General features: G+C 38.6%; 1 protein-coding gene across 1 annotated transcript; it reads right to left on the minus strand.

Moving 5' to 3' along the window:
- Positions 1-211: 211 nt before the first annotated feature.
- Positions 212-22,376, minus strand: LOC130429531 (guanine nucleotide-binding protein subunit alpha-11-like). Its single transcript, XM_056758148.1, has 7 exons — positions 21,267-22,376; positions 11,111-11,295; positions 10,666-10,820; positions 9,130-9,258; positions 5,271-5,400; positions 4,534-4,687; positions 212-4,047 (listed from the first exon to the last, which is right to left on the minus strand). Exons 1-7 carry the CDS (start codon positions 21,400-21,402, stop codon positions 3,857-3,859), a joined length of 1,080 nt encoding a protein of 359 aa, XP_056614126.1. The 5' UTR covers positions 21,403-22,376; the 3' UTR covers positions 212-3,856.
- Positions 22,377-23,002: the final 626 nt, after the last annotated feature.

Below are 23,002 nucleotides of genomic sequence, written 5' to 3' on the forward strand. Positions count from 1 at the left end.
CTCAGGCTTTGTTATGCAATACAAATAATATGTACCAGCTGGAATGAAAAATAAATCACTTTTAATGCAGCATTTACTATTATAGTATCGATTTAGTATTAAAATCTGAAAACACCTACTTGCAATGCCTGCATTATTGAATTGCCAATGTAGAACAACTTCCTAAACATAAGGCTAATGACGTCAATTAAGCTCAACACAGACCCAAAAGTATAGGAACAAATTTTATTCCAATTTAAAATGGATATTTTTTCTTTAAAGGAGAAGGCTATGAAAGTCATTTTCATGTATGAATGAGGTTCAGGCAACAGTGGTTGAAATGAAACATACAAAAGAGAAATATGTCTAAAATACTGTAAATGAAGAAGAATCAAGCCCCTCGACAGCAGGGTTTCGCGTTAATACAGTATCTCCTTTACCCCACCCTGTCCGCTGAAAACAAACACATGCAATTCAAATGTAGTTTCTTTTAAAAACAGCAGTTTGTCACCTTGAATCTTAAATACAGAATAAAATTGTCCTTTTCCTGTTGCGTATTTACCATAATCACATACTTAATGTTTATTTGTTTTTAAAAACCGGACCAGAAAATACACAAGTCCTTTTTAAATGATTTCCACAACATTGGCACTTGTAAAGAGTCTGGCTCTACAAATCAAAGGGATTGGCACACTCAATATAGTACATCATTTACATTTGGTATGCTTTAAAAAAAGAAACAAAAAAGCAACCAACCGAACGAGAAATACATTACAAAGTAATACAATACTTTGATTTTATACACCACTACACAAAAGTTATTATTAACCTGTTTTATCAAAACAAATGTATTATATTAAAGTGTCCTACATACAAGTGTTCAGGTAATGCATCAACATCAGAAAAACAGAAAGTAAGAGATAGCTTCATATTGTGTACATCCATCACATCAGTGTGGACTCAAGAGAAAGCGGCGTTTCTATTCATTAGTGTTTGTATCTCTCCGAGTACCAGGAACAAGTTTGAAGGAACAGATACATCACATGAGTGGAGTTAGTTCCATTACTGCAAAGTAGGTTCAGTGCATTGACCCAGGGAGGAAAAAACATCAACCGTGAACTGTTGATAATGACAAAACACCTCATAACAGTATGTTTTAGAACTGAACTTGAATATCAAAGCTATCTTTAACCATTTGCACAACATTTTGCGATACTGAATGGGAAGGAAATAACTGGCTGTAGTGTTTCTTTGCTGCATAAAGAAAAAAAAAGAATCAGTTCTCAGGTTCAGATTAGGCCTAGCCCTTAAAAATCAAGCCTGTATTTACAAACTTCCTAACGTTCAAAATCGCAACTGTCATCTACTTACAATACAAGTTTCGAAATAGTTGGCATTAACTACTAACAGTACCGTTCTATTTAAGTAAACATACAAGTAAATAACGAACGCAGCGTGAAGCCCCGCCCTTCATTACGGATGCAAATTTTGGATGTTTGGAGAAAATGAGCAGCTTAACTGGACTGGCACGAGACGATTGTTCCGTTAAATGAATACAATGTTGGCAAATCATTAATTTGTACTATAAAGTTCCAAACATTATCAATGTAAAGTAGACTTAGAAGATTATTTTAATGCAACAAAACGGCAAATATATACAGCTGTGGCTCTGGAAAAATGTTATGCATTACACCTTCGAAACCATGTTCTGCACAGTCCCGACATCACATCATAAAATACATTCAAATGAGAAAAAAAATGAAATGAAAATTCTATTCAAATTTGAAATGAAATTCTATTCACTAAAATGTGACGCTTGTTGCTCACAGATTGCGTACATTTTCACAATTCATTTTAGATTTCGGTTCGACGTAGATCATGGTACTCCAAATATTCAAATGCCTCAAACTATTTTGAGATTAAATTGAGCAATAAATTGGAACAGTGAAACGCAAAGTATGCAATAAATGAATAAACATGCCTAAAATAATATGCACTTCAGAGACTGTGGCCCTCAAAAACCATTCCTGGCAAAAATGTGCGACACCATAAGTGGAAAAAACACGCAAGGAAAAGGGTTAATAGTTTAGCCCTCAACTAACAGAATGACCCAACAGTTCTCCGCAGAAGACGATCCATTCAAAAGCTTAGCTTACTTCCAAAAGGTTTAAACGCATAATACATTTTCCTAAAAAGACTCCACTCTCCATTCAAAGGGGCCTCACAAAACCAACAATTTCTTTGATTTTTAAAGCGTTCCCTGGATGTATTGCAAACTGAACCTACGGCAATGGCAACTCCCCGGGCATTACCACGCGCTGTCCCTGATTCAGACACTCCCTCCGCCGTACCTATTGCTCTATAATCTTCATAGAGTCTTCTCATTCAGTCAGCCTCGCCCATTATTAGCCCTTGTAATGAAAGTATGAAAACTCACCTGAATAACATATTAAAGACCAAAACAAGCTAGCTGTGAAACGCACTAGCTATGGAATCCAAAAAAGCTAGAGCGAGTACTAAGATATGGTTCTACGAAACCGAGAGCGGACTCTCAAAATACGAAAACGCAAGCAGAGACGCAGCCACTGATAAAATTCTCAATTTCCTATTTGCATAAAGCGACGTTCGTGAAATGGAACTTCTCATTTTCAAGCATTTCAAAAAACTGTGACAATCAATTACGTAAAATACCAAAAGCAAAGTAGATCACTTCCCAATGGATTTTATTTTTACAGCAGTAGAGACTCAATCCCCGCTTATGCTGTAGTGCAATCTCATGGAAAAGCGAGTCCGATTATCTGGTCCATAAATTACAAACATTAAAAAAACAAATTGATTTGACCCTACGTAGCACTTTTGTTATGCTATGCCCAGAACGGCGGTACTCCACGTGTGTTTGAAACGCTTCATGTTAACATTTTAAATTTCTTGTCACATTCGTGTTGTACTGCGTAGAAACTTGAACGAATTAGCTGGAAAAAGCTTTATTTTATTATTTGGTCGACGACCAAAGATTGGAAAACTGATTTGTGACAAAGCATGTAAACAAAATCATCTTTCCGTAAATATATTGAATACTAGCTCGATCCCTTTAATAGTACTGATCATAAACAATACTGGCAAATATTAGAATGCAAGAAATGATCAATTTAGTGATTCAAGGACTTAACTATGTATTCTGGCAAATGTTTTTGGGAAGAAAGAGCTTTGTTAGAGTTGTAAAAACAGGATTTTCACATAAATGAGAATTACACCTAAAACCATGGCGTTGTTTTTCGTGAACCTCTTGTAAATGTCGTAAAGTCATACGTGCACCATCTTTTCTCCAGTACTGACGGAACAACATGAAATTGTACACATCAACCCCTTACATAGTATTAAAATCAAATCGGTCAGTCACCTCCACCTCCTATAGTGTTACAAAACTGACACCTAGTGAAATTCAGTGATGCAAGGTGAAGTTTAGACGTGTGACCAACCGCGTCATCTGTCCTTCAAAAATCTCCACCCAGCGTATTGGTAAAGTTCATACCTCAGTTAGAGCTCACCTACAGCCCATCTAGCGAGCAAACAAACGTGCCTCTAAATTATTAGGCACCAGATTAGCGGTCCAGCCCTCACGTATGACCAAGACGGACCAATGAGGAGCGGACGGTGAAGCTATCAACTGAAGTACGCAGGTGTCGACACTCAAGCAAAAAGATAAACAGGCAAATAAGAAGGGCTGTGAACGTGAAAATCCAGTGCCTAATGGAGTGAAGGTGTGTCCGCACAGTCGGGTTACATTTCCTGTGCGTGTGTGTTTCTGCGTGTGTAATACGTAGAGGTGTGTAGTGCTTTCGGCCGTACGTGGGCTGCAGGTGTCTCTCTCTCTTTCTCACACAAGGTTATACTCTTTGAGGTTGTGCTGCAGGATGGTGTCCTTGACGGCGGCGAAGACGAAGCGGATGTTTTCGGTGTCAGTGGCGCAAGTGAAGTGCGAGTAGATGATCTTGTCGCTGTCTGGGTTGAGGTCCACGAACATCTTCAGGATGAACTCGCGGCCTGCCTGGGCATCCCTTTGTGGACCTGAGAGTTGGTAGACATGAGTAATTATAAGTTATAAATTAAAGATTATTGAAATCTAAAAGGACTACAGAAGATGGTGTATAATATGACATGCATCAAGTTTGTAAAGGTCTATTTACAAACCATATATAATGAATATATAAAAAATATATAATTATAAGATTAATGAAACCATAATATAACAATCCAAATAATAAGAAGTGAGATTGTTGGGACACATTTGGTGGGCATATACTGAATACACAGATAATATATATATATGTGTGTGTATGCAGTTAAAAAGCTGATGTAGGTTGACGGCATCTTACCGCAAAACTAATGGAAAAAAAATTAAATAACAGACTTTTATGCTAGTAACCCTGCAAATTGGGGGTTTTACAAACAGGAAGTGTCATCTCCATAATGAAAATTATTTTTCACCAAAGACTGTACTTCACACATCTACCACATGGTGTCACTGTAGACTTAAAATGTATGAGGCTTTACCGTCAAATTCTGGGAAATAGTCCACCAGGTGTGAGTACATGATCTTCTCCTCCAGCAGATCCTTCTTGTTGAGAAACAGAATGACTGAAGAGTTCTGGAACCAGGGGTACGTGATGATTGTGCGAAACAAAGCTTTGCTCTCCTCCATTCGGTTCTGCAGGATTTAACACAAGACATCCATAATGATGCATAATGGAGTTTACACTGAAGCTAATGGGGTTCTATAGTCATTATCACAGGCCACATCTATTAGGAAACAGGTTTTTAAACAGCATTTATGAACTTCTAACCGAGTTATGAACTAGATAGATATACCACAAACTTGAACATTAGAGTAACATTTGTTTCTCTAATTAGAGAAAGGCACAAAAAAACCCAATATAATGCGCTCCCATCTTTTGTAATACCATGATACAATATTTCATGGTTTTAAGATATGAAATGTTGTAATACATGCAAGTACCATGGTATTACCATCTGATACATCGATATAGTATATAAACTGTAATATCTACAAACTAATCTTCACATACCGAGTGTTCAGTCCAGTGAGCAAAACTGTAACAACCGAATTGATAAAAATCAAAATAATATTAAGTAGTATTCCATTTATCACATTGATAATCTAACTACACTACATAATATAGCTATTAGCTAACGTGAATAAATGAATTTTCTATATCTGGGCCAACTCTCAAATCTATGTCATCAAATCAGTTTGAAAGGTTTCCATTTACCTCATTGTCAGACTCCACAAGGACCTGGTCGTATTCGCTCAAGGCAACCAGGAACATGATGGAGGTGACATTCTCAAAGCAGTGGATCCACTTCCTGCGCTCTGATCGCTGTCCACCGACGTCAACCATCCTGAGACGCAAGGAAGAAGGTATAAGTGGCCATGTTCTATTTTATTACATTTACACAAGTTATGACTTGAGTATTTTTGAACATCATTTAGGTGTTATAAAGGGTTATGAAACGAATAAAATAATTTATTATAACATTTGTACTTGCGTTACTGTTTGTAATGAAACATTTGGTTGCACAGTTAAATTGTGGAAGACACTGTGTTTTGACAGAGCGGATTTATAACCAATCACAAATTAAATCAAGCAGCCTTGCAGGCCACCATCAGTATTATACTCAAGAATCCCAAAACCACTTTTCATACGAAATTAGATGCTTCTCAAAAATCACATGGCAGTTATCATTATATTAACATATTGCCAGGAAAATCATGAGGTTAATCTCATTACATCAGGAATTCATTAAAGCTTGCATGGGCGTATTAAAGGGGTCTTATGGCCCAAATATGTGTTTTTATGTCTATGGTGTGTTATAAGATGCCAATGCATGTATTAGACACGTATATTAGAAAAATTTAAAGTGTCGAAACAAAATTTTATCTAATTTTATCACACAGACCTGCCTGAAACGCCTCGTGTAACCACAACCCCACAAATCACGTCAGTTCGTGGTATGACTCAACTAAGACCGCCCAAATGTATACACAAGTAAGATGGGTGTACCTGTCAGTAAACTGTGTTGGAATCTGATGTTCCAAATATGGTAAGAGGCGTTACATTTCCGTCACACGCTTGCAGTATTCGACCAATCAATACGCACTGGTTAACTGGCCAATCATAGCACACCTCGCTTTTCAAAGCGATTAGCTTTGTAAAAAATCCACACATTTCAGAAAGGCGGGACAAAGAGGAGATGCAAACATGCACGATATGTGTAAAATACACCGTTTTGAACCTTAAATGGTGTATGCACATCACATCTAAAACAAACAATAATATTAGTTTAAGCCGTGTCATATCACCCCTTTGAGTCGGGCCGTTGAATGTTTATCAGGTATCCTCTGTTAGGATTATAGCGTCGGACTAATAAAAACCAAACAAGAGCGGCTTTAAAACAAGCTCAGAATTTGAAGAACTATTAAGATGAGTGCACATGCAATTAGTCTTAAATGATATAAAATATTCATGACATTCTCTGGCAATGAATCCAAATGATTGCATAATATTATGTTTTATTTGAATGTCGCATTTATTTGTCAATTAGGTTTCATTAAGAGCCCGTCAAACTTATTCTGCCTTCTTTTTTTTTAATAGCGTGTTTACATAGCTGTGTGAGATGCATTTAAACTTGAATTCATTCGGTCTATGAATCAATGTCAATGAATCTATTAAGATCGGATTGAATTATATGAATCTTCACTTACAAAAATCCAAATAGATATCTAAATAAAAATATTGTGTATCAGTAGTTATTGCCTAGCCTATCATTCAATGATCTGCCATTGTTGTTGAAAGATGTATATGTATATATATATATATATATATATATATATTAAGGATATAAGAGATGTCAAAAACAATTAAAGAACAGTTCTGTATCAAACTGTGAGGTTAGTAACATCCATGAAATGATAAATGGAAAAACATCCATTACAGATGAAATGGAGTGAAGGAGGAAGAAAAACAGCACTCGCAGACTTTGGCGCAGCATTAGACAAGCCTCGGGACAGATGGGAAAACAGATACACAATGTACAAGATGGGTCTTTAGCTATGAATCATGAGAATATTCAAATGTTTTTAATGAAGCATTGAATGCCCATTCACACAGAGAACGAATATTCAGCACTTCATTGAAAACAAATATTCTTGATGCCTTTTTTACGAAGACAATTCGATGTCTGAATGTGATGGGTGGACATCTGTGTGGATAACTGTAGAACTTATTGGTAAAGAAACAAACAGTTTTTACATAAGTCGTTTTTTGAAGTTATACTAATCAGAAGTGCAAACTCATCGGGGTGAAAAAAGTGACAATGATGCGATACTCCCCAACGCTATATAGTTAAATGTATAACAATAATTATTACAATTTGTATTTCATATAATTCAGTGCACATAATCAGAATAGTCCATGGTCTGCAAAAGTGTCTAGGATAGCTAACCACATGAAGAGTTCATTTGCAAAACCAAATTATTCCGTTATCCTGTTTTCACATTAACATTTATGCTTTTGCCAGACTCTTTAATCCAAAGCGTCTTAACATTGCATTACACCATACATTTATATCGTAGTAATTATATAAACAATTTTGTTATTTTTGTTTTTGTTTTAATACTCTGAAATCTATTAATGTATGTGAATGTGTTTACATTACAAATATGCAAAGTTAACAAGACATATATAATCTAAACGTTTTTCTGGATGAGTTTTATCGCGATTAATCGCCTGACAGCCCTGAATAATAATTACCATTACAACCCCAAAAGTGCTTTTATTTCTATACTTTTATTTCAATATTGGGATGAATATTCCTTTCACTATCAATTTGTTTCATTCTTGTTATAAACCGGCCTCAAAATAAAACGAGGTTGCGAGGACATGGCCTATTTCGAGCTCAGCATCTCACACAAAGCGGACTATGCTCGCAGTTCCTAAATTAATAAAAATACGGCAACAAATTCACTAGAGGATCCAGCTAAAACAGACGGGAGTAATGGCATACAATTCTCAGCTGTTTTATAATAGATTTCTTTTACTACACCTGCACGCTTGTCTCAGCATGGAAAACAAGTTTTAATTTTATGTAGGCAACGCAGCCTTGCTCGCTAAGTCTCTGGTGGCCGGGCGCACGGCGTTGATAGATGGCCTCCTTCAGGAGCTCCAACCTAAAATAAAGCCCCTTCAGCCAGTCTCCATTCCTGCAGGAGGTATAACTGACCTACTTACCGAGATAAGCCGTTTAATTCCAGAAGACAAGGAATCGGAGAGAAAGACGATTTAACATTCTTACAGGAGGTCGAGGTGTTGAGCTCATAACCGTGCCGAAATCTTTCCTGACCGAAATACTTCAATTTGTATTTCGTAATGCACGTTGATGCATTACATGCCACAAGTGCCTCAGGAGGGAATGTGACCCTACTGGACAGTTATTCGAAAAAAACAGGTAATAAACATTTAGCGTGAAGGGGGAGGGAACCTTTCAAGTCAAATCACGTTGCAAGCACGGTTATTTCTGGCACCAGGGTGCGTAGGAGGAATTTGACACGCTGGCTTCCAATCGATGTGCGGGCTTTTGTGATCACCTCTGTTACGAAGCGTTCGCTCTCATCTCGGCTCTAACTGGGAGGGGGTTTTACCGACACTTTGTAAACGTTCCCCTCCTGAGCTCAAACCGCCGCCTGTGTGGTTGTGTTCTTTTGTGAGGAATGCATTTGGCTTGTAGCTCGAGATGAAATGTTTGATGGGTAATAGTGTGTCCTGGATATTTTGAAAGAATGGTAACTTTTTAGTCTGCCAATGATGTAACTGCGATACAGAAGTCCAACGGCTTCTTAATACTTAAAAACAACCCCATCAAAGTGATAATATATTCAAGAATGGGAAGCGGTGAGTTAAAAAAACATTTTCAGTATAACAAAGAAGTGAATAAACTTTGAACAGGAGAAAATGCAACATTTTAAACCTTGTTCACATGACCAGACCAAAATTAACATATAAACAACATGCACAATGAACATGAGTAAACAAAATAAACTGGGGGGAGGACCCATTTATGCCATTGTTCTACCTGAAAATGATACTTTGCAAGTCGAAGGGATATTCGATAATCCCTGTGGTTGGGATGCGAACCCTAAGCACGTCTTGCTGAGTTGGCAGATACGATGGCTCTGCGATACGCTCCAAATCGCTTAGATAGCTAGAGACAAGGAAAGATGAGAGAAAGAAAGAGGAATAAAGCATTGCAGCACAACTTTGACAACAACCTGAAAGCTTTGTGAAGGAACAACTTCATGTTGACTCCTAACTTTGAAAAGGAACGTTCAACCAAACCTAAAACTTTGGTTATTCGCATCAAAAGAGAATCAAATGTTGAACATCTGAGATTGATTTACAAATACAATGAAGTGAATGGTGACCAGCATGGCTGGTCCCAGGTCCCTATTCCACTTCATTGTATGGAAACCAATTCTGCTATTCTGCTTAACATCCTTTTGCATCGCAGGACATGAACCCTCTCATTGAACCTTGAAACAGCATGAGACCGTGAGTAAATTATTATTTTTTTTTTTGGATGAACTGTCCCTTTAACAGATCAGACCCTGGCCCAACAGCAGCAGTCCGGCTGGGTCTGAGAATGCGAGCAGTGCTGTTTGAGCGGCAGCTTAAAGGTCAGAAGACAGCGGCGGCAGTGTGCCGTGGATCGCCGATACCTGAAGATTATATTCTCCAGATCAAAGGGATATTCTATGATGCCAGTTGTTGGCACTCGGACCCTCAGCACATGCTGTTGGGTGGGCCCGTATCCCGGGGTGGATATATGCTCTAAATCATTAAGGTAACTGTGGGACGAACGGGTGAGAAGACAGAACCATGTACACATCTACATAAGAGAATGACAATTAGACCCACAAGGAACTAGAGAACTTTTTTTGAGAGGTGCATTGATATAATCTGCATTAAAGGGATGGTTCACCAAAAAATGAAACTTCTGTCATTTTCTCACCCTCACGCTGTTACAAATCTATATACATTTCTTTGTTTTATGGAAAGCAAAAGACATTTTGAAGAATGTATGAAACCATTGATTTCCAGAGTAGTAGTTTGTCCTACTATGGAGGTCAGAAGATCCCAAGAACTGTTGGGTTACACACATTCTTCAAAATATCTGAATTCTAAAGTAAAAATTTGATGTTTACCCTCATGTCATTCTGAACCTGTATACGAAACACAAAAGAAGATATTTTGAGAAATGTGGTTTTATGTCCATATAATTGAAGTCAATGAGGGCCAATGCTGTTCGGTTACTAATGTACATCAAAATATCTCCTTTTGTGATCTGCAAAATAAAGTCATAATAATGGTTTCAGACTAACATGAGGACAAAGGTGACCATTTTTGGTGTAGGTGTAGATTCCGTGTGAGTTAAGGACTACTTTCTAACAAGAATGATTTTGTTTAACTGTGTTTTAAATATATAAAACCATTAAGATATCACATCGCAATAATAAAACTAACTAAAAATGAGATTCATAATCGAACACAACTCAATAATTCAAAGCAATTATGTTAAAGAGTTAATGTCTACTGATGGAAACACACTTACTATTTAGTGGAATCAGAGAGCTGGTACTCTCTCCTACGGTCATAGGCTTCCTGAATGCCTGGATCAGTCCATAGCGTCTTTATTGCATTAATGTAGGGCTGGTCAAAGGAGCAAACCATCTCAACGTCCACCTCACGCACCACCAGAGCATTGGCCTGTCGATAAATGTGCAGTCAGTTTATATCTTAACTTCATCATACCACAATTTCACAAAACTGTCTAGTTACTATTCAAGAAATATTAACTGGCATTTAAAACTAAAACTTGAGAATAATTAACCGTGCGCAGGACGCCGGCAGCTATCTGCGGTGTGATGGCAATAAAATTTACAAGCGGGGCTTGTTGCACTTTTTATAGCCGTGTTTATGACCTATCCGAGAATGATTTGCATCTCGACGGGCATTGGTGTGATGTCTGCGGCACGGTGATTGCCGGAGATTCTCACCTTGTTGTCTTCATATTTGAAGGGGATTTTGAGGTGCTCTGTGGCACGGATCATGGACTGCATTGAGGTGAAGATGTTCTGGTAGACGAGTTTGGTAAAACCACGCTTGTCCTCATCGGTGTAGCCCGTGCCATGAATAATGCGCATCTGTTTGATGAACGTGCTCTTGCCACTCTCGCCTGTGCCTGGAATTGTACAAAAACAAGAATTTAAGGGATAAATCGTGATTCGTGACTCAAAAAAATCAAGAAATCACACTCATGTAATTTTAAATCGGTTGAAGATATTTTGAAGAATGTTGTAAAACTGGCCCCATTCACTTGCTTTGGTTTTGTATCCATTTAATAGAAGTGAATGGTTGCAGGCGCTGTTCGGTTACCAATTTTGTTTTGCGCAAGAAAGTCATGCATGTTTGAAATGATAAGGCGGCGAGTAGATGATGAAGTTTTCATTTTGGAATGAACTATCACTTTAAAAAGTAAAAGTATGCAGCCCTGTATCAAACCATAGGACGTTAGAATTGTGATGCGATTAATATACATACAATTATGAAACATGTTATGCGAGTAAAAATATTTAACCATCCCTTAAGTTCAATTTCTATGGAAAATTGACAGAGGGGAAACGGGTCGCCATTCCAGTTATCTAAATTCATCAAGTTCTTAATAATTCTGTGTCAACAGATGACGGGAAAGTCATGCTTTGAAAGGAATAATAACCAGTTATTCAGGTTTTAAACAGCGTAAATTAAACTTCAAAACTGACATCCTTGACAACTGTCAATTTAGTCAAATAAACAAAGGATACCAAATTCAAAACAAAGGTCTAATCCTTTTGTAGGTACATACGAACCATTTTGAGTTAAGGGAACATTATAAAACATAGTAAAAGTTTGGTAAAGACAAATATGAATGTCAAGTCTTTAAACGCTCTTGCTCTGGATTTTACTACAAAACAAAGATTAATTCAGTTTGAAATAATGAGGTCTCTATTACATCACTTTTTAGAAGCCAATTGGTTAGTCCACATGTCACATTGAGCTCATTTGGAAGATGTTGGTTCGACTCTTTTCGACTCCATTTGCTGCTTCACCCTACTTTTCCTGTTTCTCAAACCCTTCTGGTCTCTCTGCATTTCCAGTCGTTTGCCATCAAAGGAAATCTATAAAACAGCTTGCTTGCTGTAAACCGCTGCTATCCACCGGCTCCCTCGTCTTGCCAAATAACTGCACCTTCCTGCTACATTACAAAAGCAATGTTGCCCTACAGAAATCGAACCGAAACTGAGGATTACAGCAACACCTGGAAATCAGGTTGTTTCCTTTATTAGATTATTATTTTTCTTACAAACACACAGGGTTTTAGTTAAGACAATGTGAAGTAGAGAAGGAAATCAAAAGAACAGAAACTGGAATGGGTTACTGTAAGAAAAACAAGTGCAAACCCATGGTTTTAAAAAACCATTTAAAAAATTTGGGACCTAGTCTACAACGTCACAAAATAATAGACCGGCATATTGATAAAAATGATATAATCTCATAGAGGATTTCAGCAGCAACAACATAAACAAACATTATGTGAAGCAAACCTAACTTTATATTATTTTATTGTATTAAACGAGTATTGAACAAATGCATTTTCAAATATTTAATCTTAAAGTGTCATAATTTGAATTCTGTAGCGTAATGCAATTCCAACTGAAACCACATTCAGTGGAAAAGAATGTAGGGCAGGACATATTTTTATCTAATAGTACCTGACTGGTTATCAACAAAGTATGCAATGATATTCCTGGCTACATCATTTTTTTACAGCCCATGCAGATTATGTTATTGAATTGAATAATTTATAGCCTTTACTGTCATTATATAGCTCTCTTTAAACAAAATTATGCACCCTGTTGCTTTTTGTTTCTCAACATAAGCATTAGAAAAGAATTCTTGTTGCCCCACACACACAGACACACATACACATTTCAAAAGAACAGCACCGCACGGGTAAAAACCAGTGCGGTCAGGTTGCCCAACTCCGGCTCAAACTCCATTTCCTCCGTCTCTTTATCAGGGAAGGCCACAGCGAGACAGGATCCATCCTATATTCATGCCTGTGAACTCGCAGTGTGGTGAAGGCAGTTGCCATGACAACATTTTTACAGCATTTAACACACAGCAATGATTCAAAGAGGAGCCATACATTATCAAGCGCTGCTCTCCTTTCACCATCAAACGTGTCGACCCTTGAGCGGAAATGCTGTCATTATCAAATTTGTCATTTATACTTTTACTAGATGCAAGGATCATACGCTGAGGGTTGCTATAGATGGTTTCATGGGATGCATATGGCTGGCCCGAAGTTAACTTCTGGTTGATACCTAGGCTCAGGGTATCAACCGATACAAAGTACTGATCCGATACCTGGGTGTGTATCTGTGTACAGCTGTATATTCTAGGGGTAGACAGATTATCGAACTGGCCGATTATCGATGTCGATATAGAGAATGTGAAGCTGACGTCACACCATGCATTTTATGTTGCAGTTCCACCGGCTGCGCCACCATCTTGGGAGGCTCATACTCCGCTGTTATTATTGCTTTGATATGTACCATTACTTGTTTTGTTTGATATATGGAAACATCGAAAGTGAGACTACCAGGGCCTTTTCCAGAACGACCCCATGTAATGGTATTGTAGTTTTAAAAACAGCAACACCAACCTACCATGGATATATTACTTAATCAAACAAGAAAAACATAAACACTCCATTGAACGCAATAGCAGCCTGCCTCCCAACATGGCAGGACATTCAACAGGGCGTGACATCGACTGACAAGCTCAATTTAGCATTTTTTCGCTTGTTGACATCAGTCATTTTAAAAGCAGATTTGCCAATAAAGTAATTTAATTTGAAATGCGCTATTTGGCTCTGATGCAGCTGATCTGATTTGTTGGGAGTCACAAGTCTGGCCAATCAACGCGGGAGGCTGAAGGCACTGGAAATATTGGGCTTACTCGCCGCACAAAAGCATTCGCTCATCGAGCTGCTTCAGTGATCTCGCATCAGTTGACAGAATAGGCATTTACACATTAATGTAGTCAATCACAAATACAAATCATTTTAAAGCATCATGCACTCGCGTGCTTTTAAAAAGACGATCTTCTGTCAGTGCATTCAGGCAATGCACGCGCACACAGGACGCAGCCGCAAATCAAACTGTCATATTGAGTTATTTTCTTAACTTATTTTGCATAAATGTTCACACAAACGTTATTATGCCCGTCTTGGAGCGTATACACGTAAACACAGTCGGTTGTCTTCAGTGAGTGTCTGCAGATCGGTCTTTTTCCTTTATGTCTTAACTCATAGCCACATCTTTTTTCTTACTGCGGAGAAAGTAATTTTGGTCATACAGGTAAGACTAATACATGATTCGAAACTGTGATTGGTCTACTTTTATTTGTGTGTACTCATCTACAGAATGTTTTGCTTTTGTGAAAGAATAAAAATATACAAGCTGTGCTTTCAGCAGTCTCGCTGTGCGTGCATCTTTCTGAAACGCGTCATTAATACAGATTTTAAACTCTGCGAGTACTCATCATAGAAACGTAAAGAATTGTCTAAAGAAAGCTTGAAGTGTCTACTTTTAAATTATCCAATTAATATTAATATTTTCAGATTATTTAATGTGTATGAAAATAAAGACAGGTGCAGTTTCTGCCGCATCAGCTTGTTATGTGCTCACATCCTTGCGCAGAACGCTCCATTTCACATGATCCGTGCAAGCCTCAAACAATGGAACAAAACAGCAATAATCTTCGTTAAATATGTTGATTGAACTGTTGCTCGTTTATTTCCTTAATGTTTACCATGGTGTTACTATAGTAAAAGTGTAGTACGCATGTTTTTTGGGCAAAGTTTTTGTCAGAGCTCTTGTTATTCTTAATTTTGAACATATTAAAAAAATTTACACCTGACATATATATTGTCGTAATAATAGGCAGTTATTCTTCCCATACTTCTTGTCTGACTCTCAAATGATTCGTTCCGCGATTCATCCGTCTAGTCCCCTCCTATTTGCTAGCCTTGTGTCATGTGATTGGTCTGATGGTGTAGTCTGTTGTGATTGATCAAACGCGTTCATCATGTGTCGCAAATGGAACGCCTACCATTATTACAGGATTACGGTGTACAGGTGGTTGGATGACATATATATTATATGTGTAGCTAGAGATGGCGGCGACTTTACCTTACCAGTTTGAGCCCGAGTCTGACGAAGAAGCATCCGAAGACGCTAATCCAAAACAAACTCCACTAAGACTGGAGCAGGATGTTTCTCAGTGGCAAGTGACAACTCTTGTCATAAAAACTCCCAGTGTTCTGCTTTTGCTCATCAATTTCATAAAACATTCTATTAAGTTGTTCCCTCAGAAGTCCTTCGTTTGGTAGTTGAAATAAGACAGACTTAGTTTCAAAACGTAGAACACAGGTATGATACACACTCATCATGAACGAGTGACAATGTTAGGGGGAGGAAAGTGAAGTTTTCACAGTAGTCCCAGCAAAACATAGTGACGTAGATATGCGGCAGTACTAGTTCACGTCTCGTTTGCGTGATTCAGAGTCAACTCCCATTTTACAAGCCAATAACTTTGTATTCACCTTCGGACTTACAACTTGGCAGACAGCTTACTTTCAAACAGGGCAACATAACAGACTGCATGAAATGTCATTTTCATGATCTCATGCTACTCACTCTTTAAGAAAATGGTATCGTAATCTGTATCGGTAGCATTTAAAATACTAGTATCGGCATCGGAACAACCCTACTTCTGGTCTGTGTTTGGTTGAGTTTGATATTTAATTTATATTTAAGCAGCCTTTGCCCGCAATCCCATTTTTCAATCTGTAGTTAGTTTGTACTTCTGCTGTTAGAGCATAAATTATACCTGCAAAATGATGAGGCTCAAAGTTCAAGGCCAAGTGAGACATTGTCTTAGTAGAATTTGCTTTTCAAGGACTACAAAGAACGGCTGGAATCGGACTTAAGCCCTCTTTTTCCTGGGTACATGATGTCACTATTCTAAGTGTTTTTAATAACCTCTGCCCACAGGATTATGCCAAAAAGGGGAGAGGCCTTCCTTAGAGGAAGCTTTTCTGTGTTATACACTGATATTATGGTGTGTGTGCGCATACCTCTAAAACACTTCTATGAAACGTTCTTTTAAGTCCTGCTTGCAAATGTCTCTTGGTCAATCTGCTTGTTTTATTATCCAACTTGGGTCCAATATAAAAAGGCAAAACTACCTGTTAATTAATAAAACCGGTCTGACCCAATCTGTCTGTTGTCATTTCCCTCGCCATAGTAGGGGGGAAATCTTACAAATATTGACGTTTGCACAAGCACTAGAAGATTTCTGTTACACTTTGATCGATCTGCATGTTTTTAACTAATGAAGTGAAAGTGACATCATTGTAACAATTTATTGCTAAAAGCCTAAGTTTATGAATACATGTGCACTGAGAGGGATACCAACCAATCACTACAGCCTGAGAGGCGGAAGCTCGCTGATATGAAGTGGGTGGAACATCTTCATACACACTCTCCAAGCATGGAACCAATCCCGACAGACCTGTTCAGCTACACCAATCAGAGTGTTTTGGAAGGAGATATATATATATATATATATATATATATACACACCGGAAGAAATCCAGGTGTTTTGTGAGAAGAGGGATAGCGTTGAACCTTAGACTTGAAATGTGTGAAATATAAAGCGTTTTTTTTTATTATAAACATAAATATCCATTGTTAAATACCCCGAAACATAATGAAAGCCTCAAAAGCAGCCAAAGTATGCCCCGTTTAACATTTTATTGCCAACAGTTATTGATTCTTTGCGTAGGGCTGCAGGAAGTTAAGTTTGCGCCACATAACGTTTGTTTATGTTGTTGTCACTGAAACTGTCTATACATTTGCAATAAAATTCATGGTGTAGAGTTCGATCCTTGCTTGTTCAAAAAAACAAACATGATTTCACGTTGTAATAGACTAAAGTCAGGCACATTTTTACTGTTAGAAATGATCAGCATTGTCAAATTAAGATATATTAAGTAGTTTATGTGGCTAACTCCTATTACTTTTGCAATTCAAATCGCAAACATAATACTTTTACATGTTTCAGTAGTTTAAATATTAGCACAAAACGGCCCTAAAAATCACAGTCGATGATAATTTCCAAAAGTTAAAAAGTACAATATAACTGATCCGCTGTACATCATAAATATATACCAAATTCTATAGACGTTGCATAGGACGCACACACCTGACTCAAAGTTAACTTCTGCTGTGTTTGGTTTTATACAGAGGTTTCGCTAGACTTTTCATTGACTGCCTCATAAAAAAATCTGTCATAATCTATTTTCAAGGTGATTAGCATGTTTATGACCTCATCGCTATGTACATTTGTTTACTCCCTGAACTTACTGAAATGAACGCCCAATAAAGTTGAAGTCATTTACATATTTAATGTTTCTGTTGTGAGACCCAAAATAATAATTATAGACAAACGTTTATAATAATATGTCCAGTCAGTAACAATGACAGTTGCTTATAAACTCGGTTTTGTAATCATTCATTCGCAGGTATCTTTAAGCTGATGTTTGGTTTTGAAATTCTGGTTAACATTCTCATATCGCACAGAGGAGGACGACGACCACAGATCGCCATATCGATATATTTGCCCACCCCTAAAGCTGATTATCTTCACAATGATGTTACGCTGGTTCACTCAAAAATTCCAGTTCCACATCTTCAAGATGGTGGATACCCGCGGAAAATCGTCTCATATTAACTAATGCACCATTTTCAGGATATAAGCTGTGTGTGGGTGCCTGCTAAACACACATTCTGGAGATCTGGAATCAAGAGTCAGACAAAGCTTCCGCCTTTTTAACAGACACAAGATTGTAATCTCACTGTAAAGCAAATGCTTTGAAGCATCCAAGTTTCATTTTAGTGTCATACCATAGAAAGTCACCGCTGTAAAACAAAAGCACAGAAATTTCACCAGACATAGTCAATCAATAAAACCACAAAACAATTATCATTGTGTTTGCAACAAGACTATTCTTTGTTTATGTTTTCAGAAGAAAACCAAATACTTCCGCTTCGTATTTCACAAGAATAAACCTGATCCCAGATTGCTGTTGAATAAACGGATTATGCCGTCTATGCAACTAGTGCTCTTTGGTTTGGACATGGAAATCATGAGGTGGGTATGAACGGGTGTATTTGCATGTTTTTTAACCCAAATGCAAATACGTTAACCTTATCGTCATGTGGTTGCAAACGTAAACCTGGCGTTTCATAAACACAACCACAATGAACTGATTGCTTTGCTTAAGTGAAGCACTGAGATTGAAATTGAACCAATAACTTTTCGGCCACGTTTTGCATAGCATAACTAGAAATGAAGATGAACAATTTTACTGTAAAACGAAATGAAACCGGCTGTACACGTTGGTTTCATGAGAACACTGCCAGCTTTGTGCTAGGTGTGTCCAAAAAAACAAACATTCTCTACAATCTTTGTGAGTCATCGCGCACCTCCGCAACACTCAGGTGTTATACGCTCCATGCTATATACTTACGACTCGGCTAGGTAAATATTGGCTAGAGGAGCCTCTGTGGTGTGAAACGAAACCTGGAAGTCCGGGTTGTCATTCAGACTTGCCTGCTCCAGAAAGAAGCGGCTTGAAACAATAAGGCGAGCGAGTCAGTGATGGCACAGATCCTGTGGCTTTCTTTCTTTCTACCGTTCTCTGGATCTCTGCATCCGGATCATGTGACACAGCAACAGCGTGCATTCATGTGTGCAGCAGAAGTGTGGGCTGAAAATGAAGAGCGGTTGCCCTCGGCTCAAGTCCCTCCAGCAGAGAACGCCAACACACACTCTTATACACACATACTCTCTCTCTCCCAACCTCAATCATGCAGTATCTTCAGTTCCTCCACCAAAAGACCAACGAAATAGCGCTTATATGCAAAAGCTTCATCTACTGCCTTAAAGGGATAGTTCACTCAAAACGAAAAAATGATGTCATCATTTATTCACCCTCATGTCGTTTAAAACCTGTGGAACACAAAAGATCATTTGAGAAATGTCTCTGTGGTTTTGTGTCCATACAGTAGAATTCAATCTGGTTTCCAACATTCTTTAAAAATATATTTTGTGTTCTGTAAATGACAAACTTCATTTTGGATGAACTATCAATGTATTGTTTGGCTCATTTTGCGTTTACCTTCCCCAGTTTCCCTGTGTGGCGTTTATGTAATGCAACTGGTTACAGAAAGGGATAGATGAAGCCTAGAAAATATGAACATGAGAGTGGCGATACATTTATAGAAGTTGAACTCAATAACCTTCAGATTGTTTAAAGGAACAGTTCCCCGAAACTAAAAATGGTTGCATTAATTCCTTGCCGTCATACAATTTAAACCATCTATGGCCTGATGAATTACTTCGTAAGTAAACTACAAGCATCCCTATCATGACGGTTAAACTGCCGTTTATAAGATCAAAAATATTCCACGTGAGTGCAAAGGCGGCAAATATAAATGCATTTTTAAGAATCCGGTTTAACCAGACAAAACATTTGTTTTTATTGGAACAGCTTTTCATCTGAAACCTTGTTTGTCCAGATTTGCTGTTTCTCAGTAAATGGAAAAAACACTGTACTTTTTAAATGATTATATACTTTTACATTTATGCTTTTGTTAGACATTTTTGTCCAAAGCACCTTACATTGCATTAAACACACATTTTGATTCCAAGTATGACAAGTATTGTCATTTTAAATCTATATGACTGTCCATTCACTTCTATTGTATGGACACTAAACCAGTGCAAGTTAATGGGGACCAATGGTTTTCTGTCACCAACATTCTTCAAAAAAATGTCCTTTTGTGTTCTGCAGAAGAAAGTTAAAACTGTTTTTAAATTATGGAGTGTGAGTAAATGATGACAGAAATTTTCATTGCATGTTGTCTCAAAGACACATTTCATGCACGTCTTTAGTGACGTTTTCGGACCAAGCAGTCGAGTCCACGAAACCAGGCGCAGAAGCCTAACAGAGATTGCAGGTTATGCAATGCCCTCTTCCTTCACTGAAGCGTATCTTATTGGTGTCTTTCCTCTGCAATTCTTTGCACAAAGGCTGCTTGTGTTGCATGCGGCTAGGCCTGAGTTTTTTCGGGACATGCATTTTATGTGGCCCTAAACGGGTCAGTCCGAACAAAACAGCCCCGTGATCATGTCCGTACCATCCACGCGATCTGAGGACCCTCTCAGACCAGTTTAGTAGATCTGCACCACTTTTGTGGAACTATAACACTGTCTGCACGCGTCTATGCATAACAGCTGCCATTAACCATCTCGACCATTTTCGGGAACAAGATCAGCTTGCAAAACCACAACCTGGTAAGAATTACTTTCATTTTCCACGCCTCACCTGACTCTTTGTCGCTGTTTATTCTTGTGTTAAATTTTGTTCAGAAACAACACAAGCTTCTCTTGCTTTTATCAGGGCTTTCATTGACTTTAACAAGCAAAGAAAAAGTGGAACGCAAACAAGGTCCTAAACAGATCTCGCAACCTTGGGTTTCAAATTAAGCCTTTGATTAAATTATTTTTACAGTTACAGCATCTATTTACTCTAGAAACAATGTGAAGATCTATAGGCTCTGCATGTGATATGTCTCCACTCTTACCGTACTTTACTGTACAAATGACTTAAGAATCTCTCATCCTCATTAGGACTTACAAATTACAAGTGCAATTTGAGGATGTGGACAAGTCTGTGTTGTTTCATATCCTACAGTGCCTCAATAACACACGTAGATCACGTATTAAAAACAGATGATATACAGAAAAACATACAGAGACGTTATTACAAGAAAGACTTCAAAGAACCTTCTGAATCTATAAGCATGGCATTACACACATCGCATGAAACATGTTAAGACAAAAATCTCTATACATTAATTTACATTACTGTTAATGCATAAGACAGATTCCAAGGATACAAACCCATGACTTCTGCGTTGCTAACATAATGCACGTGCTCAAATGGGTAAATCGACTGTCATGTTATAAACTCACCCAACAGCAGAAGTTTAAGTTCTCGTCTCGCATCTCGTTTGTCTCTCCGGAGCTGTTTGTCGATCTCGGCGTTGATTCTCTTGGACTCCTTCGCCTCTTCACTCATGCAACAGGCCATCATGGACTCCAGAGTCATCACCGCAACGTCTGGAGATCCCAACCCCGATCTGACACACTGCTGAGTGCTCCCCTCCCGCAAACGAGTCGAATGCGGGAAAGTACTGGGATGGATTTGGGGGAATGTCGTTTAAAATCGCAACGGTCCAGGCCTTTGATGCATAAAAAGCCAATGAACTCCAGTGATGGGCCTAGGTGACGGAAGGGCCCTGGCTCTTTCTGCACCGAATCGAAAGTGCTGAAGGGGAAAACCGGGATCCTTTCTGGGTACAATCGATGAATCAACGCAGAACTACCCAAACACAACCCCGGCGTGCTCGTACAAACAGATCTGTCCGATCAAACAAGGCCAAATGCTGGATGAGATTGAAGGCCAGCTGTGTATGGATCCCTCGGTCCAAACTAAAAAAAAAATCCTCAACGCTGCCCAAGCCAAGTTTTATAATCTAAGATGACTACCAACTAGAGTCCCTGAGGGACAAATGAGCTTGCCACGACATCCGTGCTGTCCTCTGCTGTCTCGCTAAGCTAACCGCCCCAGTGCCCAGACTCACCGCAACACTGTCCATCAGATGCCCGGATCCCTAACTAACACAAGGCGACAGGTGGCAGACCACAGCCACCTGAGCTTTTAAAAACACAGTACATCCAAATAACACCGACTACCGTGCAAACATTTGATTTTAGGGACGCAAAACGCGCAAAGTTAATTAGCTAAGCGCCCTAACTAGCTTAATTGGGCAGGCTAACCTGCTAGCTAGCCGGATCCGTATTTACACTCCGCGCGCTGATTTCATCGCGCATTTCTTTGCATCCGACAGCGGTTGAGGGATCTTTCAAGCTTAAAAAATGTACGTCGGAGCGTGACGAAAAACCGACACACTCGCGGGCTCCTAAATATCGACGGAGTGAAAACAATTCCTGATAAACGCACGTCACCCCCGTCAGTCTCTCCCAGTCCTGTGTGAGTCGCACACAAACCTGAAACTGCGACAGCTTGAGAATGAGACGTGACTGACAGGACAGAAAGCCAATCAGGAGTGGAAGCGAGCGAGGGGGCGGGGCCCGTCGAGGCAAGGTTGGTGGAGTAACGGTTGTACGAGAGACTGGAACTGACGGGGCGTGTCCCGTCACAAACCGTGCTATTCGACTGAATGGACAACGCCCATTCTTAGTTAAACATATACATTGAGTTTCCCCCCTTGTATATGTCATAAAACACATCTTATTTCGTTGCCAGATAAGTAGTTAGGTTAGTGGACACAGATATTTAACAAGCATATAGGCTACGTGGCTTGGGTGTCTGCTCAATGTACAAATAAACGCTATATGAAGTCTGCGATTATTCGCTTATTTTTGTGTTATCAGCGTTATTTAGATGACAACTATAAGCATGTATGTTTTACCCACATACCATTCACAAAAATAGGCATGTGACGTTTTAGATCCGTTACAGTAGTAAGAGATGTTGTCTCGAAACATAAGACGGAGGATTTGGTCTCAAAGCTCTATATCGACACCATGTGGAAATTGTTTGGAAGTAGAAATCCGCGAATTAGGTCAATCTCAGCTCTCTCTCCATGACTGTGAGGTTTTCATTGAAAGAAAATGTAAGCAGT

Source organism: Triplophysa dalaica, chromosome 10 (genome assembly GCF_015846415.1).
Source record: "Triplophysa dalaica isolate WHDGS20190420 chromosome 10, ASM1584641v1, whole genome shotgun sequence".
NCBI lineage: Eukaryota > Metazoa > Chordata > Actinopteri > Cypriniformes > Nemacheilidae > Triplophysa > Triplophysa dalaica.

What these genes read in the sequence shown, in the direction of transcription:
- LOC130429531 (XM_056758148.1), bottom strand. Translation starts at nt 21,402, where the DNA reads ATGACTCTGGAGTCCATGATGGCCTGTTGCATGAGTGAAGAGGCGAAG. An exon ending in ACTTAAACTTCTGCTGTTGG is followed by an intron (nt 11,296 to 21,266) that starts GTGAGTTTATAA and finishes GTACAATTCCAG; the next exon opens with GCACAGGCGAGAGTGGCAAG. An exon ending in TTGCAAAGTATCATTTTCAG is followed by an intron (nt 5,401 to 9,129) that starts GTAGAACAATGG and finishes CTTGCGTCTCAG; the next exon opens with GATGGTTGACGTCGGTGGAC.